This window comes from Penicillium angulare (genome assembly GCF_028827245.1).
Source record: "Penicillium angulare strain IBT 27051 chromosome Unknown utg000003l_segment0_segment0, whole genome shotgun sequence".
Taxonomy (NCBI): Eukaryota; Fungi; Ascomycota; class Eurotiomycetes; order Eurotiales; family Aspergillaceae; genus Penicillium; species Penicillium angulare.
Window position 1 is genome coordinate 1935298 of NW_026623162.1, and position 17063 is coordinate 1952360.

The 17063-nt window shown below is 47.9% G+C and overlaps 8 protein-coding genes across 8 annotated transcripts; 4 read left to right on the forward strand and 4 right to left on the reverse strand.

Moving 5' to 3' along the window:
* Positions 1-734: 734 nt before the first annotated feature.
* On the forward strand, positions 735-2292 carry gatA (4-aminobutyrate transaminase gatA; the record flags this gene model as incomplete). The annotated part of the gene is made up of 2 exons (XM_056919099.1): positions 735-1021; positions 1083-2292. The coding sequence occupies 2 exons, from the start codon at positions 735-737 to the stop codon at positions 2290-2292; spliced, it is 1497 nt and encodes a 498-aa protein (XP_056782257.1).
* Positions 2293-2778: 486 nt separating this feature from the next.
* On the reverse strand, positions 2779-3409 carry spt4 (transcription elongation factor SPT4; the record flags this gene model as incomplete). Its single annotated transcript, XM_056919100.1, has 4 exons — positions 2779-2812; positions 2927-2979; positions 3058-3255; positions 3332-3409. The coding sequence occupies 4 exons, from the start codon at positions 3407-3409 to the stop codon at positions 2779-2781; spliced, it is 363 nt and encodes a 120-aa protein (XP_056782258.1).
* Positions 3410-3755: 346 nt separating this feature from the next.
* Positions 3756-5546, forward strand: ppt1 (protein serine/threonine phosphatase PPT1; the record flags this gene model as incomplete). The annotated part of the gene is made up of 5 exons (XM_056919101.1): positions 3756-3905; positions 4002-4082; positions 4204-4639; positions 4701-5431; positions 5511-5546. The coding sequence occupies 5 exons, from the start codon at positions 3756-3758 to the stop codon at positions 5544-5546; spliced, it is 1434 nt and encodes a 477-aa protein (XP_056782259.1).
* A 270-nt stretch (positions 5547-5816) lies between these two features.
* N7478_002888 (damage-control phosphatase ARMT1 family protein) lies at positions 5817-7563 on the forward strand (the record flags this gene model as incomplete). Its single annotated transcript, XM_056919102.1, has 5 exons — positions 5817-5838; positions 6079-6148; positions 6230-6342; positions 6412-7271; positions 7333-7563. The coding sequence occupies 5 exons, from the start codon at positions 5817-5819 to the stop codon at positions 7561-7563; spliced, it is 1296 nt and encodes a 431-aa protein (XP_056782260.1).
* Positions 7564-8171: 608 nt separating this feature from the next.
* On the reverse strand, positions 8172-10432 carry N7478_002889 (uncharacterized protein; the record flags this gene model as incomplete). Its single annotated transcript, XM_056919103.1, has 2 exons — positions 8172-10336; positions 10390-10432. The coding sequence occupies 2 exons, from the start codon at positions 10430-10432 to the stop codon at positions 8172-8174; spliced, it is 2208 nt and encodes a 735-aa protein (XP_056782261.1).
* Positions 10433-10816: 384 nt separating this feature from the next.
* N7478_002890 (DUF4267 domain-containing protein) lies at positions 10817-11218 on the forward strand (the record flags this gene model as incomplete). The annotated part of the gene is made up of 1 exon (XM_056919104.1): positions 10817-11218. The coding sequence occupies one exon, from the start codon at positions 10817-10819 to the stop codon at positions 11216-11218; it is 402 nt and encodes a 133-aa protein (XP_056782262.1).
* An 885-nt stretch (positions 11219-12103) lies between these two features.
* Positions 12104-13915, reverse strand: N7478_002891 (cytochrome P450; the record flags this gene model as incomplete). Its single annotated transcript, XM_056919105.1, has 5 exons — positions 12104-12289; positions 12355-13118; positions 13171-13371; positions 13435-13760; positions 13893-13915. The coding sequence occupies 5 exons, from the start codon at positions 13913-13915 to the stop codon at positions 12104-12106; spliced, it is 1500 nt and encodes a 499-aa protein (XP_056782263.1).
* Positions 13916-14206: 291 nt separating this feature from the next.
* On the reverse strand, positions 14207-15631 carry N7478_002892 (O-methyltransferase; the record flags this gene model as incomplete). Its single annotated transcript, XM_056919106.1, has 3 exons — positions 14207-14390; positions 14459-15342; positions 15401-15631. The coding sequence occupies 3 exons, from the start codon at positions 15629-15631 to the stop codon at positions 14207-14209; spliced, it is 1299 nt and encodes a 432-aa protein (XP_056782264.1).
* Between the last annotated feature and the right edge of the window lie 1432 nt (positions 15632-17063).

Sequence of the window (17063 nt, forward strand, 5' to 3'; positions counted from 1 at the left end):
TTCTCAAGGATATAGATGGCCTAGTATGAGAACTAGTAATTTGATAACTAGAAATATACTGTACTTGTCCGCTCTTTCATTCAAACGCGATCGATTATCCAGTCGAGTAATGCCGATAGCCGATAAGCCGATAAGACTACACATAAGCTTATCGGTGCTGATAAGGCCAGGATCCGGCATCATTGATTTTGATTTTTGGTGACAGACTGGTCTCTATGATATTCTTCATTCCCCACAAAGGAAATTTTTTACGGCAGGTAGGCAATTGAAAATAGAAACCTTGAGTGGAGGGCAGAGGCAAACTCGTTACCACATCGAATTGCCCAAAAACATCCACCAGGTACATCCACCTGCGTAGACTTTCTCGATTTGTCGAAAACCGGGATTACATTGCTCGGCGTTTCGACACCCAGCCGCTCCGTCTGATTGGTCCACGCCACCGAGATCCAATCGTATCAACGCGGGGGAACAAGCAGCTCCAAGCAGCTCCAGGTCACGACCGATAACAGCTTCTCTTGATATAAATCCGGCTGCCCCGCGATCCTTGTGTTTCTCTTCTACTATTATCTTCTTTTCTGTGTCACTGGAACCTGGGCTTCTCTTCACATCACTTACTCTCAATTGTACCGGATACAATTGTTCAGAGTGTTCCCTTCTTCCCCGCACGAGAGTCAATTGACCCCAACTCTCTCATTTTCTCTCACATATTGACTCCTGCAAAAAAATAATACACAATGGCCTCTGCTCTTCGTTACAGCGCTAAGATGCGCTTGGCGGCTCGTGTGCCTGCTGCTCGTGCTCTCTCCACCACCGCTCGCCTTCGCGCGGCCGAGAAGCCTTACTTCCCCAACGAGCCTACTGGCCCCTCGCTCTCGACTCCTATCCCCGGCCCCAAGAACAAGGCCGCTGCCGCTGAGCTAGATGAGGTCTTCGATGTGCGCAGCTTGAACATGCTCACTGATTACAACCAGTCTGTTGGTAACTACATTGCCGACCTCGATGGCAACAAGCTACTTGATGTGTAAGTGGCAAATCACTGGATATCAGTCCGATAAGACAACAATCGCTCACAGCTATATTAGTTATGCTCAGATCGCCTCTATCCCCGTTGGATACAACAACCCCCACCTGAAGGAGACTACCCAGTCCCAGGAGATGACCAATGCTTTGATCAACCGTCCTGCTCTGGGTAACTTCCCTTCCGCTGACTGGGCTAACATCCTGAAGACTGGTGCCCTCCGCGCTGCGCCCAAGGGACTGAACCAGGTTTTCACTGCTATGGCTGGTTCCGATGCCAACGAGACTGCTTACAAGGCTGCTTTCATGTACTACCGCCAGCTGCAGCGTGGTGGCCCCGACGTTGAGTTTACCGAGGAGGAGCTTGTGTCCACCATGAACAACCAAGGCCCCGGTTCTCCCCAGCTCTCCATCCTGTCTTTCAAGTCTGCCTTCCACGGTCGTCTGTTTGGATCCCTCTCCACCACCCGCAGCAAGGCCATCCACAAGCTGGACATCCCTGCCTTCGACTGGCCGCAGGCTTCTTTCCCCCAGCTGAAGTACCCTCTGGAGGAGCACATTCAGGAGAACGCCCAGGAGGAGCAGCGCTGCCTGCAGGAGGTTGAGCGCCTGATCAAGGAGTTCCACAACCCCGTTGCCGCTGTCATGGTCGAGCCCATCCAGTCTGAGGGTGGTGACAACCACGCCTCCCCCGCCTTCTTCCAGGGCCTGCGTGATATCACCAAGCGCACCAACGTCCTCTTCATCGTCGACGAGGTGCAGACTGGTGTCGGTGCCACTGGTAAGTTCTGGGCCCACGACCACTGGAACCTGGACTCTCCTCCCGACATGGTCACCTTCTCCAAGAAGGCCCAGACTGCCGGTTACTACTTCGGCAACCCTGCTCTGCGTCCCAACAAGCCTTACCGCCAGTTCAACACCTGGATGGGTGACCCAGCCCGCGCTCTGATCTTCCGTGGTATCATTGAGGAGGTTGAGCGTCTCGGCCTCGTCGAAAACACCCGTATCACTGGTGAATACCTGTACTCTGGCATCGAGCGTCTCGCTGAGAAGTACCCCCAGCACTTCCAGAACCTTCGTGGTAAGGGCCAGGGTACCTTCCTTGCCTGGGATACCCCCAAGCGTGATGAGATTGTGGCCAAGGCCAAGTCTTTCGGTATCAACATTGGTGGCAGCGGTGCTCAGGCTATTCGCCTGCGTCCCATGCTGGTCTTCCAGAAGCACCACGCTGATATCCTTCTGGAGCGCCTTGAGCAGCTCATCAAGTCCATTTAAGCTCAGAAGTTGGACCACGTTGAATTAGCCTTTCCTTTCCTTCTCTTTCCCGTTTTCTTTTCCCAGTTGAATTTGTTTAGCGGATTTCCTTTTATTTCTTTTATGTCCTTTCATTCATGATTCGGTTATATCTTGCTACGATTGATGCCATCTTGAGCTGGACCATGTACATATAGACATTTTGCTAATGTCCACCAAAAACGACGATTTTATACCAATGACTTTGAAAAAAACTTCCATGTAAATCATTTGAAACTCCTGCTAGCATGTCCTATAACCCGATGCCCACAAAAGAAGATAGCAATGCTTCCGACCCAAACTCCGAGAGAAAACAGCAAAAAAAAGATCACGGTGCAGGTCACCTGGCTCATCAGTTACAAAGGCGGGTATAGAGATTCCATATGCAACGAAAGACTTTGGGCGACTGATGAACAGTATTTGTACTTAGAAGGATTGTTGGAGATGTGCAGAGATGTCGCTCGAGGTCTACGCATCCTCTTCGCCGGTACTTCCGTCGCGCCTTGAAAGAAAACAGATCAGTACTTGATATTAAGATAAAACAAATGAGACCAGAAGCTGAAGAGTGTACCAGCATTGGAAAGGAATGGAAAAGAAGGGACGACATTGAACATACGGAACATATCTTACGCCTGAGTCCTCCAATCTGCCAATCATGTCGTCCGGGAGCTGCCAGAAAAGAATAGTTGTTAGCCAGTCCAATTAAACAATAGACTGATGAATTGCGGTGTCCGGATAGAAACCCACAGTGCCCGACACCTTTGTCGCATATGTTCCCGGCACATAGTTATCCAAACGCTGCCAGCGTGCCACCCAGCTGACAGTCGGATCGCGAATGGCGATTAAGCCTTCAAAGACCTGGGATGTGCATTCTGCGATCGCATCGGCGCTTCCGCGGAGTTCGAGGCTAGTTTCGCAGTTGGGACAGCCATCTTTTTGGAATTTCTGGGGGTTGGGAGTTGCATTGTTAGCTTTAATGATGCTGGGGTGTCGGTGAGCAGATGATTTAAGGGCATCTCACTGAATAAGACTGAACGATGGAGCAGACCATGCATGCGCGCAGATGGCGCTGCTGGTGTGGAGTGGCGTAGAAGGACATGGTCGTTGGAGGAGTATATGAGGAGAGGAGGGAAGGGAAGGAAGTGACAAGGTGGAAAGCGTGCCAAGCCTTCTCTTCATATTGCCATCGGAGAAAAAAGATAGAGAGAGAACCACCAGGAACCACAGTCTTCTCCGCTTCACTTTTTTTTTGGGATTCTTTCTTCCTTCTTTTCCTTTTAACTCCCCATCTTTTTGGATTATAGGTACTTTGTCTTGGTTTTTAGAATAATAGCCCTTTTATTCTTTCCTTTTCATTTCGCTCTCGGTTCTCTCGCGCCCTCCCCTCCGCACTAGAACCCGTTCCCCGATCGACGCTGTCTCGTGCCCCTCTACTATTCCGCCCCATGGCTTCGGACCAAGAGGCTGCCACCGCGCTTAAGACGCAGGGTAACAAGGCGTTTGCCCAACATGACTGGCCGACCGCGATAGACTTTTATACCCAAGCAATCGAAAAATATGATAAAGAGCCCTCTTTCTTCTGTAACCGGGCTCAGGTGCGTCGGCCTTCCGTCCCTGTTGCAATAATGGTCATCCCTAGACACACAAGGATTTAGTTTCGCTAACATGTGGCATAATTTTGTTTTAAATAGGCCCAGATCAAACTCGAGGCCTTTGGCTACGCCCTAGCTGATGCCACCGCGGCTTTGGAATTGGACCCGGACTACGTCAAGGTTAGTCACTGTTAGGACTATTACCTCCCCTCGAAGAGACACAGCAGGATGCAGACTGCCGCGAGCATATGTAGATGATAGATGGCGAAATATAGAGCGGCTAACGGTGACCTTGGTATAGGCTTACTGGAGGCGTGCCCTTGCCAACACTGCGATCTTGAGCTACAAGGCGGCTTTGAAGGATTTCAAGGCAGTCATCAAGCGCGAGCCTAACAACAACAATGCGAAGTTGAAGTTGGCCGAATGTGAGAAGCTGGTGCGCCGCATCGAGTTTGAGAAGGCCATTGAGGTATCGGACCCGCCATCTGCGTTCGAGGGTTTGGATATCGATGCTATTAAGGTGGAGGATGGATATGATGGAGTGCGCCTGGGCGAGGAGATGACACAGGAATTTATCGACGATATGATTCAACGATTTAAGGACGGCAAGAGGATTCACCGCAAGTATGTCTTCCAGATTATCAAGGCCGTAAAGGATCTGGTATACAACGAACCGACAATGGTGGAGATCGGCGTGGAGACCGGCAAGAAGTTGACTGTCTGTGGTGATACTCACGGTATGTACATGGGAATCGATCAACTCTATATCGTTGAAGGACATGCGGACTGACGTCACAGGCCAATATTTCGATCTGCTGGAGATCTTCCGTCGTAACGGCGCGCCTTCTGATACCCATGCTTATCTTTTCAATGGTGACTTTGTCGATCGTGGTTCGTGGTCGTGTGAGATTGCTCTGCTGCTTTATGCATACAAGTGGCTCCGACCGAACGGACTCTTCTTGAACCGCGGAAACCATGAAACAGATGATATGAACAAGGTATACGGATTCGAGGGCGAATGTAAGGCGAAGTATAATGAGCGGGTCTTCAAGGTCTTCTCCGAATCGTTCTCTGCCTTGCCGCTGGCTACTTTGATTGGTCAGAAGTATCTTGTTTTGCACGGTGGTCTCTTCTCCGATGATAAGATTACCTTGGATGATATTCGTAAACTGAACCGTCACAACCAACGGCAGCCAGGACAACAGGGTCTGATGATGGAGATGCTATGGACTGACCCACAGACCCAGCCTGGACGCGGTCCAAGCAAACGTGGCGTTGGTCTCCAGTTTGGTCCCGACATCACTAAGCGGTTCTGTGAGAACAATGGTCTGGAAGCTATTATCCGGTCGCACGAGGTTCGCATGGAGGGCTACGAGGTTGAACACGACGGCCGGTGTATTACCGTCTTCTCCGCCCCGAAGTACTGTGACTCGACAGAGAACAAGGGCGCATATATCAATCTTGGACCTGAACTTAAGCTCCAATATGAGGTGTTTGATGCAGTTCCTCACCCTGATATCAAACCTATGGTAAGTAATGACTACACTGGCGTGACATCGGAGTATATCTACAACTTGAACGGAATGGCAGGACTGACACATCATATAGGCGTATGCTCAAAACTCAATCTTATCGCAAATGTGATGAACGTTTTTGATTTGCAAGCGGTGACGCTATTTTGTTTCCAAAAAGAAGCTAGAGATCTATACGCAAATGTAACTATGCGATGCTTATTGACATCTTGGAAATCCATTAAACACTGTAGCTTTGGCCTCTTTCCCCCTCACACCGCCACTAGTAATTGTTCACCGCCTTCTTCTGCCCCGCGATTTCCCCTGTCCTCGTCGCGAAGTGACGCAGCTAAAATCCCACTCCCCCCACTTCAGTCCAAACTCCACTTAACAACCATAAAAGATGGAATTCGATCCGAAGACACGTAAGTAGGGGATATTTTTACTAGTGAGATATGGTGTTAACTTGATAAAGCCCAATTCATCACCTCGGACCCGTCGAGCTTTGCCTCGATCTCCGCCGATGACAGATGGCCCGTGATTATCGTTAGTCATTCAGCCCTGGAGATCATACTTATAAAAACTCAAGTGCTGACGGTTTAAGACTGGCGCTATCGATGATCTTCATCGCACTTCGATTTCTGTGAATAACAAGGAAAAAGAAGACGAGGGCAAGAGCATCATTGAGAAGCTTGCTAAATTGAAGTATGAACTGCAGCACAACCGTCCTCTGACGTGAGTAACCCTGGAACTACCGATATTATATTGTCATTTTGCAGCTATATCAGGTTCCTGACACCACACGATTGTTCATAGACCACTTGAGGACGATGGCCACCCAGATATTGCCCCCTACAACAAGGAGCTAGAGCAACGAGGAAACCCAGTTTGGCACGATGTGCCATGGCTCTACTCCGAGTGTTACCTTTGTATGTTTCCATGTGATATGACAATGGATTGGAATGCCTCAATGGCTCTGACATGATGAAACAATACAGATCGTCGCATTGAGACCTTCTTCGCACTATCTAAGCACTGGAAGGGATATGATGTGTTTGCACGCCAAAAGATGTCGACCTTCAAATCATCCCGCCCCGCAGTTCTAGAGCTTGCAGCTCGTTACCGCGAGCTCGCCAAAGAGGCAGGAAGTGGAAAGGGTGCAGATGGAAAGAGCCCCGAGGAAGTCGAGCAAGCCGAGAAGCTACTTTTCTCGGAGATGTGCGAAATCTGCCTGTGGGGTAACGCTACAGATTTATCCCTCTTGACCTCCCTCACATACGAAGACATTCAGAAGTTGCAAGGCTCGGAAGCCCGTAAGGCTTCACAGAGCAACATTATTGTCAATGATCTCGATGCTGCATTCGCTGTTATGCAGAAGGCCCGGAAGGACAAGAAGGATGGTGAGCGCCGCGTGGATATCGTACTTGATAATTCTGGCTTCGAGTTGTTTGTCGATCTCATCTTGGCTGGATATCTGCTCTCTACCGGTCTGGCTACTACCATCGTTCTTCACCCTAAGCGTTTGCCTTGGTTTGTGTCTGATGTCACACCCAAGGACTTCTCCGACCTGCTTAACTGCATGGTTGACCCACAAGCTTTCTACACTGCTCCCGATGATTCGGGCAAGACCTTCCCTCCTCTTTCCGACAGTGAAGTCTCTGATGTCCAGTTCTTGTTTGAGCAATGGAGCAACTTCCACCAAGATGGCAGACTGATTATGCGCCCTCATTCATTCTGGACTACCCAAGGTTGTTACTGGCGTCTGCCACACCTGGCTCCGGAACTGTTCGAAGATCTGAAGGAGAGCGAGCTTGTCTTGTTCAAGGGTGATCTGAACTACCGTAAGCTGACCAACGATGTAAGTCTCCCATATAAATTTATTCCTGACGTTGTTGAATATCCCTGCTGACTCTTGCAAGGCTCAATGGGACACCACCACCCCTTTCACAACAGCAATCGGGCCCATGGGTCCCAAATCCGATATCCGCGTTCTTGCTTTCCGCACTTGTAAGGCTGACACAGTTGTCGGCCTTCAAGCCGGCGAAGATGAGAGGCTCCGCCAGCTGCCAGGTGGAGGTGGTGACCAGGCTCGTAAATGGGCATGGAGTGGCAAGTGGGCCGTTGTGTCGTTCTCTGACGGCAAGGCCTAAGCTGCTGTATTGATCTTGATCCATATAATGCGGAATAAAAATAAAGGAAGAGTAGCAGGAAGAATAGAAGCTGACGATGAAACGATATACTGGGATTTTGGTCCTGGGTGGATCGCTGAATACATTCATAGATGATACATCTCGTTTGGTCTGGTCAAAAGGGTTGAATAAACGAGGCCATGATGTTAAATAGTTTAGACTATGGATGATCTACTATTAGCATAGCTGTTCCATCCCAATATTGTACATAAAAGCGAGTCTCTTTCCGAACCACTTGTAGGAAAATCGGTAGTAGCAGCTTTTAATAATATCGGTTTGGATGTCTGAACCCATGAATTACCGCAGACCCCTTCATCAATACTGGGTGTCATCGGAGGTATTGCGGACATTACTAGAACAATAGTGGACCAGAGCATAGTATTAGGATTCTTCATTTCACTCTGCATTCACTGATCCTAAGAGAATAAGTACCAATCTTCCTTGGAGCACCATGCTAAAAAAAATAATCTTGACTGTCTTTACATTTCCACCCGGGAACACAGTAGGAAACAAAATAAAGAAAATGACGACCGGTCATCAGATCCAAACACAAGTCACTTCTCCGAACCTCAGAAATTTTCTTTCCCAGATGGCCTTAGTCTCTGACTTTCGCGTTTCTGCCTGAGTCGTGACTTGGCCGCAGCAACTCGTTCAGGAGAAAGCGGTTCACTTTTCAGATCGGCCAAAAGCCCATACTTCTTTCCAGGTCTTTCCCCCCCAGAGATCGTATGTCCTGCATAGTTACCAACACGGGAGGTAGTCTGACCCGAGAGCGTATCTAGAGTAGACTTGATATGTGTAAGGGGACGATGGGTATTCGCGTGTGCTGGCTGTGTATTTGCATCGGTGTCTGTGAGCTCGGAGCCTCGAAGGTATAGAGAGCGGTAGGTACGTTGATTGTCGCCTGCAGGGTGATATCTTGAATGGCCCCGACCGAGGGATTTAAACGCCTCAATGTCAGGGGGTGATGAAGGAGGGACAGGAGCTAAGTCTGTATGACGGGATCGGAGAGTTGGTCTATGAAGGACCTCAGCCAGGTATTCTTTGACTTGAGCGTCATCTGCGGTGATGTCTCGGAGATCCCTAGATTTGCGTTTGAGATCAAGGGCGCTCGTGGTGGAATTGCGCGTGTGGCGCGCTTCTCTAGATTTGGAGCGGGGGCTAGGACTAGGGGGTCCCTCGATATCTTCGTTGGCTTCTTCATCTGCTCCGGGATGGTCGTGATCTTGGCCTGCAAAATCCTGCACATGTACCCCTGTGTATTCTTTGCGTGGGCTGAGAGAACGGCGTTGTTGGGGTCGGAGGGTAGGTGCTCGTTCGACAGCCGAGACCCTTGTCTTTAATTGATCAATTTGGGTTTGCATGCGGCGGCGTTCATCATCGAATCCTTTTCGGAGTGCATCTTCTGATTGTCGGTGCTCTTGAGTGGTGGTTTTCAAACGCTCACGATACTCCTGGATGCGTGCTTCTAATTTGGTTTCTCTTTGTTTCAACTTATTCTCCTTCTCCTTTCGCCGGCCTTCGTAGCGTGACATTTCTAGTTTCACACGAGCTAGAGTTTGCTTAAGACTGTTGTTTTCTTTCTCGAGCTCTTGAGCTTTCCTTTCTGAGCTCTCAGCGAGGTTCTGGAGTGTACTTAAATCCGTATTCTGGCGCTTCATTCCATCGATTTTGGCGTTCGCTTCTTTGAGCTCTTGTTGTGTTCTGTGCAGCTCCATTGGAGAAGGCTGTTCAGGCTTATCGAACTTGGCTGGCTCGCTGTCCTTTGGGACTTCGGCGCTTACAACGCCTTGTTGTTCAAGCGAGGAACGCAAGGCAGTAACCTGCTGTTTGTATTGCAAGGCGAGGGCAGTCTGTCTTGTCAAATCCTGAATCAACTGCTCTTTGTCGACTGTGGATCCTTGCCCCACAATAGAAGAAGCAAGACGCGATACTTGCCGTTCCATCTCAGTGACCTTTTCCTCCTCCTCCTTGAGTTTCTCTGATAGTCGTAGGGCCTCGGAATCCTTCTTGCGGGCGTAAGACTTCGCGATAGTTCGGTAATGGATCAACTTCTTTATCTCTCGATTTGTGCGCACGCGATAATTATCGAACTCGGTTTTCCAGTATTTGCCTGATTCCGATCGGGGTTCATCCAAATTGAGAGTAATGTCGTCCGGTTCGTTTTCCGTCTTTGTTTGGGGTCGCGCGACAGAATTGTCACCGGACGAAGACGATGCCTCTGTAGTTTTGTCTGAGTCGGAATTCTTCGTTGCATTGTCACGAGCATCTAATAATGTCTGCGTGAGTTTGCTTCGCGGCTTGCCGTCTGCAGACCCGGACATCCACTGTGTACTCAGATTGCCCGACGGATTTGGGGGTGTCTTCACCACTTTGATCGAGTGGCTGTCGCGTTTGCCTTCGTTGTCGACTACGCCTTCACCGAAAGAGACAGTTTTGCGACGATTTGAAATAGTTCCCGGGGTGACGAGGATGCTCTTTGTTGGGGAACCAGAGGGATTGAGTACCGAGTCGAGATCAGGTTTGGGTTCTAGTTTCTCGGGGATGGGGATGGGGATGGGGTTTGTGGTGGTATCGCTTTTACGACGCTGGTAATTTGATTCCTTTGGCTGCGCCGGACGGGGTGTTTGGTCGTTGTCTTCTGCCCCTGGTGTACCGAACAAAGCGCTTTTGAAGGCGCGCATCGCAAACATGGCAGCTGGGGTCTCGGGGGGTTCCAACACCTTCGTGGTGTCTATGTCCCATGTTAGCCTTTTATAATTGAATATGATTGCATTTTCACCCTACCTGCAGCCTCCGGGCCCTCATTCCCCTTCATCCAGTCCAGCATTGTTGGAGTTGTGGGAAGTTCGGACGAGTTGAAGATGTGATGACTTCGGGAGTAAACAAAACGCGTCCGGGCGGAGTCACGGCGCTTATCGATAGCGGCAACAAACCCTCCAAGCTCCAACTCCAGAGCTCCAACTTCAATTGTAGCCTGGAAATGCTTACGCCAAGTTCACAAACGGCACAAGAAAACAAGACATGATTTGCGGGTTTTGCGGACCCTGGGAAGTTTGAAATCCGTTTCTATATAAGAACGTGATGGATCCCCCTTGTCGAATGTTGCTCGTGATCTGCTCATTCTCCTCGCATCACGCACACCGCTCCCTATTGATTTTGTCCAACCAGGTCTATCGATAGATTGGAACATTACTATCCATCAGCTGAAGGGATGTCTTCTACTCAGTCCCCCATGCTGAGTCTGGCCGCAACGGCTTTTGCGACCATCATGGTGGGGTTTGGCGTCAATGCCCTCGTGCGCCCTGCTCATGCGTTGTCATTCTTCGAATTTGAGCCACCCGCGGGTGCCGCAGATCGGAAAATGGTCGACAGCCTTATGGCAGTCTATGGAGTTCGCGACATCTTCATGGGATTCGCTATGTATATCGCCTTGTTATTTGGGACCCCTAAGTCTTTAGGCTGGACTTTGATCATTACTAGTCTGGTTGCATTTGCAGATGGGGCTATATGCTGGAGCCATGGCCAGGGACAGTGGGCTCACTGGAGTTATGCACCGATGATCTTGCTGGTAGGGGGGTTGACGCTTAGCACCAGCGCACCGCGAACTACATGAGTACGTGTTCGTGGGGCAGCTTGTTTGGTTGGAAGTTGCTGATCATACCCAGTTTTCGAAGGTTTGGTGCTTTTAGCACGGTGGAAGACGTCTAATATCATCGAGATACAAGGTCAGGCTTTAAAAACTTGCTTGGCACCGACTACACATGTGTGCATTCCTTCACTGGCAGCATGGCACACAGCAGCAACAAAAACTGGAATATATCCTTTGTCTAAATGTGGACAGGACTTGATCACACAAAAATTTTCCATACGGTTTATCTTCCTTCTTTTCTTTTGAACCATTAAGAACTTCCAAGGGTCGGTCGGGCTCCCATTAGTAGAAAATGGTCACCTATGTGATACTCTAAAATTCCTCGCGTAACTATTGGGAATTCACTTGGGCATTATCGGAGTAACACTTGAAGTCATTTTGTCGTCAAAGCAGAACCCACACCTATGTAGACCCACAGCGTAGCTATTTATTCTGCTAGCCAGAACAAACTATGGACACCCCTGGAGGAAGGTGAAATGGTCCACGGGTTGTGCCTAACAGCTTTTGAAGTTGGACCCGGGCCGTAATGGAAGAAATTGCTGGAAATCACGGCTAAATTGTATGGACTGATGAGTATTGACAGATGAAAAATAGCATCGACGAGATGAGGATGGGCCTGGTTTGTTAGTGAGCCCGGGCGGAAAGCATTGATGAGGCTCAAATGCCATTGACATAGCTTAAATACCACTGCCTGAGCTTAATTGCATTGGATATAAAATTGAGAAAATGAAAAGTGTTGACATGGAATAAAAAGCATTGACAAGCTATGCTTTCCACACATATGAATGGGAGTTTTCTCATTTGCTTCTCATAGCAACATATACTAGTACCAATTCATTAAACTATCTGCTACTCTTGCTTTCTTAACAAAACCTTAACCCGAAAGTCCATGGGCTTCACAAACCACAAATTCTCAGTAGTCCAAGTTTGGTTTTCCAATTCAAAATCAAAATCACGAATCAGCTGAGGGATCAATTTGTATATTTCCAGGGTAGAGATGTGCTTCCCAAGACAGGTCCTCCCTCCAAGGCCAAACTATAGATTATTAGCGTCGATCACTCGAGGGAAAAACATTGTTTTTGAACGTAGCAAGAACTCACAGGCATATACATCTCATTCATTTTACGAAGCTGCTCAGCATCTGTGATCCCCTCAATCCATCTCTCTGGAATGAAAGACTTCGCATCTGGAAAGAACTCCTCATCATAATGCGCGACCCACGTATTGATGCCAATGGCAGAGCCCTGAGGTATGAAATATCCATTGATCTCAGCACCACCGGACGGAACCTCGCGCCACAACGGCAAGCCCGTGGCGGTATGCATGCGGAGCGCCTCTCTTATCACAGCTTGCAAATAAGGCATTTCCTGGCTTTCTTTGAAAGTAATTCGCTCACTGCATCGATTCTGGCTGGTGAACTCATCAATCTCACGTCGGAGCCGACAATGGACATGTGGTGTCCTCAGAAGATAGTACATAATAGCCGACAAAGTGATGGCAGTTGTGTCTGAGCCAGCGATCACATTTGAATTACCCATCATCTGAAGATGGTAGTCGGTTATCTTCGCAGGATTCTCGTCTCTTGCAACTGCCATGCGCTCCATAAAATCTTGAGTTTTAGGAATCGTGGTTTCGGAAGGATTTTCGCCGCCTTGTATACGTTTTTCGTTCAATTGACGAACTTTGTCGACCACAAAGTTGATGATGAACAAGAGGCCTCTAGGTCCGGAACCGGGGAGGGAATTCATCAATTTGTATAGAAGAGGATACCACTCAACGTATATTCCGGCCAAGCAGCTGAATACGAGTATTTGTCGAACAGTACTTATTGCGCCCATGATGTCTTCTCCTTTATTAAGAAATCCTAGATTCTTGAGTTAGCGAAATGTCAAATCAGTTTCCAAATAACCTCTTACCAAATCGTTGTCCGAATGTGATTTGCCCAATAACGTCAAATGCATAGCATTGAAGCCAATGGTGAAAGTCAATTGTCTCTTCTTTCTGTGCGAACTCGTTTAATCTCTCCATGAAAATGCTGGCAGATGCATCCACAAAGCCCTCATAATGAAGAAGGGAGCTCATAGAGTATAGGCTGCTAAACTTTCTGCGTGTTTCACCTATGCATTGAATATCAGCCCCGAGTCGAAATTAACACGGATTTGTTGTCGTAGATTACTTACTGTGCCTTTTGTTATCTCGATCTGTAAAGACAGACCAATTATGCGGCGAAGGCTCTTTGAATGCATCGTACCAAGCTGCTTTGGTGAAACGGGACCCCGCACCATACACAGTCTTTACATCTGCTTTTTTACTGATGCTATAGTGACCTGGCGATAGTCGAACAATAGGTCCGTACTTTTTATGAAGATCGAGGTTTTCCTTGTCGAAATTTCCGCTCAAAACTCGGTTAAAGTACCATAGTCGTGTGAAGCGGGCCAAAAAAGGTCCAGGAATAGAAATTAATGAAGGGGCTGTAATGACTTCCTTAGCCAGTCGCAATATGTGACTGGCTACTATCAGAACAAACGGTATACTGCAAAGAATAAGAATATACATTTCTTCTGTGGGAGAAAATGGAAGGCCCTCGAGGAAAGACTTATACAGTGGTTGCGAAACTGCGTCTATTAATAGTGCTTACTGGTCGGACTCCGGTGACCTCATTGTGTAAATAGGTGCCGCTTCTTACATATCTATTAAAAGTCTAACTCGGAAAAGATCGGCTAAGATTTTTTTCTATTTTCTGTTGGTCGGTAATACGGTATTTTCTGTTAGGTCGTGCATAAACTGCGCTTTGAGTTTGGCTTCAGCTTGGATACAGAAGCACCCCACTACCAAAAAACCATTATACTGTAGCGTGACATATGAGACATACACATTTGGAATATTCATTACTCTTTAGTAGCCACAAGTGAAAGCAACGCTTGAAACCCATACATTATTACTCGCTCCATTCTAGTGAATGGAGTTAGTTTGATTCTCATTCCACCCGAAAGAAACGACACTCATGGAGCTCCCCGCGGGCAAAGACACATCCTCCAGCACATATCGCTTATCTGCTTCCTGGAAGATACGCTTAATATCTGCTAGGGTACGCTCACTGCCATTCCAGCATGCGTACATAACCAAGTCAAGGTTTCTAAAGTAGCACAAAAAATGTAATTAGTAACAGAACACAAGCACAAAAGAAGGGAGGACCACACTAACCGTCCATGCTTTCGACTCCATTTAAATTCCGGCCCTTCAGCCAAGATATAGTCATAAATCACAACCTTGGAATGGGCCCGCATAGCTGGTGCAACCCGTCGTAGGATCTTAACACAGTACTCATCACTCCAGTTATGAAGAATCCACCGGAAGAAATACACATCAGCACCGACAAGAGGTTGATCCTGTGCTAGGAAATCCGCAACCATAAACTGGACCCGATCTTTCCATTTCGCCTCTGTTGGCAGCTGTTCTTGTCCCAATTTAACAGGCACCGGCAAATCCTGTACAATAAGCTTCATCCTTTCCGTCGCTTCGGCTAGTTTGTGACAGACAACTCCCACTCCACCGCCGATATCCACCACTACCGCGTCTGATCTGTCGATAGATTTCCAAGGAAAGCCGTTAACAAGATGTTCAAGATTGAAGCCCTGCTCGCGGGAGAAAAATCCCATGGTCGTTCCAAAGCGAGAGCGACGGGATTGTCGCTGCTCTAAAAAGCTATATATTGGTAAATCGGTGTCGTTTACCATGTTGTAAGCTGTTTCGTTGGGCTCGCTTGATGTGCCATACTTGCGAATAGCCTCTGGAATACGCAGTGCTGCGGGGGAAAGCTCGTTTAGAAGCATGCCGACCGTTTGAAATGCACCTGGATCCGTGGCTAGAAGTCTTGATAAAGACGAATGGCCAACTTGGTCGTTGCCTGCGTCTACGAAGATTCCATTCTCCATGGCGTGAACAATTACGCGTCTGCATATACCAGGGGGCATGCCAGCTGCCTGAGCAATCTCACTAGAGGAAAGAGTTTTGTTGGAAGGCTCCAGTGGAATTTTAGATGGAAGATCATATTCATATACAGCATTCAGCGAGGCGAGATCGGTAAACTGCAAAGGTCAGTATTTTGATTAATTGAGCAAGCTTTGATATCAGCGAGAGACGTACACCGAACATTGTCTCCATAAGATTGCGAACTGGATCATTTGCTAATCGCTTTATCATCTGGGCCTTATCGCCCAGTTCATGGCGTGCGTCGCGCAGCTCCTGAGGTAGGTCGGTGAGTGACAGTGTATCTTGATCAAGTGAAACCGGTGGCAAGCCCTTGGAAGCTGTATAATCATCCAAACGCCTAGCGAGGACGAGGGCCTGCTCAGCCAGCTCAGTTAAGGTTGTCATAGTGGCTGTTTTGACTTTGAGCAAAAGTCTTAGGATGTGAGATGTTGGGGTGATTACGATGATCAAGAGCTTGATTTTGTATATCCCCACAATCTTTCAGAAAAGGGTATACCAAATGGAGAGAAATACTTCTCATCGTCGGAACAACCGAGAAAATGAGACCTAAATGGACCCCACTGCGAAGTTGCACCGGCAGTAAGCCCTAAAGCACCGGCAAGTGGTGCATTGGCATTTGAGGGGGCGATCAACTAGCATATCGTCAGATCAAGATGGCTGGATTGAAAATTACCTTCCAGAATGGGGTATCGTCCGAATACCCAAGAAGTGACGGTGGAGGCGATGATCTATGAGCAGATACTAAACTTGGAAGGGTGATGCAGTGCCGAGGACCCGGTTGAAGACATGGATGACATCAAAGCTAAGGACCAAGTGCGTCGCTTATCTGACTAGGATGACGATCGTATAGGCTAAGAGAATCTTGTGATCTTTGTTCATCCTTTGGTTTCGCTAGTGCCTGTAGGATCATTTAGTCTGGGGGCCAAAGCCAAAAGTGGTGTATACCGAGTAAAACGGATGTATTGACAAGATAACCCCACGTTGTATGATCATATTGCCACGGCCGCGCCATACATGTCGGGATCCGTTACTGCTCCGTCTTGGCGCCTGTGACAAGGACCCCCTGGGGTTCAGTTTTGGAAATATTTTTATTTCAGCCTAACCGTTTCTATACAATCGCTCCGTTGTCTGACTTGGCGGCCTGAAATGGAGCCAACAAAGACTGTCAGAGGAGGGGCTGGTAGCTATCATCCTCCCGCGTATATGTGGCATGGGTAGGTCCACCTGGGCAGATGCTAAAGTGAGCATGTTATGAGCTGAAATAGGACCTCAATAGCGATGATACAAAGGTTTTACGGGGAATTAGGAGCCAAACCACTGGAATGAGCGTCTGAACTAAATCGATCTGTGCGCGAGGCTGAATCACTATGCCCATATTCAGCTCTCAACAGATTGCAAAATAATTTTAGCATACGAAACTTTAGAGATCACCTTCAAGTTGTCACCGGCATTCTTTTTTGAAATAGCAGGCTTGGGAGTTATTAATAGTTTTTTGGCTGGATATAGTTTTCTTTTTGAAGACAAATAGAGAGACCTTTGTTGGGAGTGGATTCAAAGTTGTAGGAAGTACCAGGGCTAGAGACAGCTGATTGCCATCTGTGTATCGGCAACTTGAATTTGATATGCTGTAATCTCATGAGGCTCTGGCCAAAATAGAAGCAGCAGCAGCATTGGTCGATTTTTGAACCCGGATCATTTCTCTTAAGTTTAAATTGTCATTTAATGCACATAGAGGAATTATGAGAGCATGAAACTTAGCGTTCACTTCATATAATCAGATAAGCAGTTGTCATTCAATATGGAAGAAGAAAAGTTT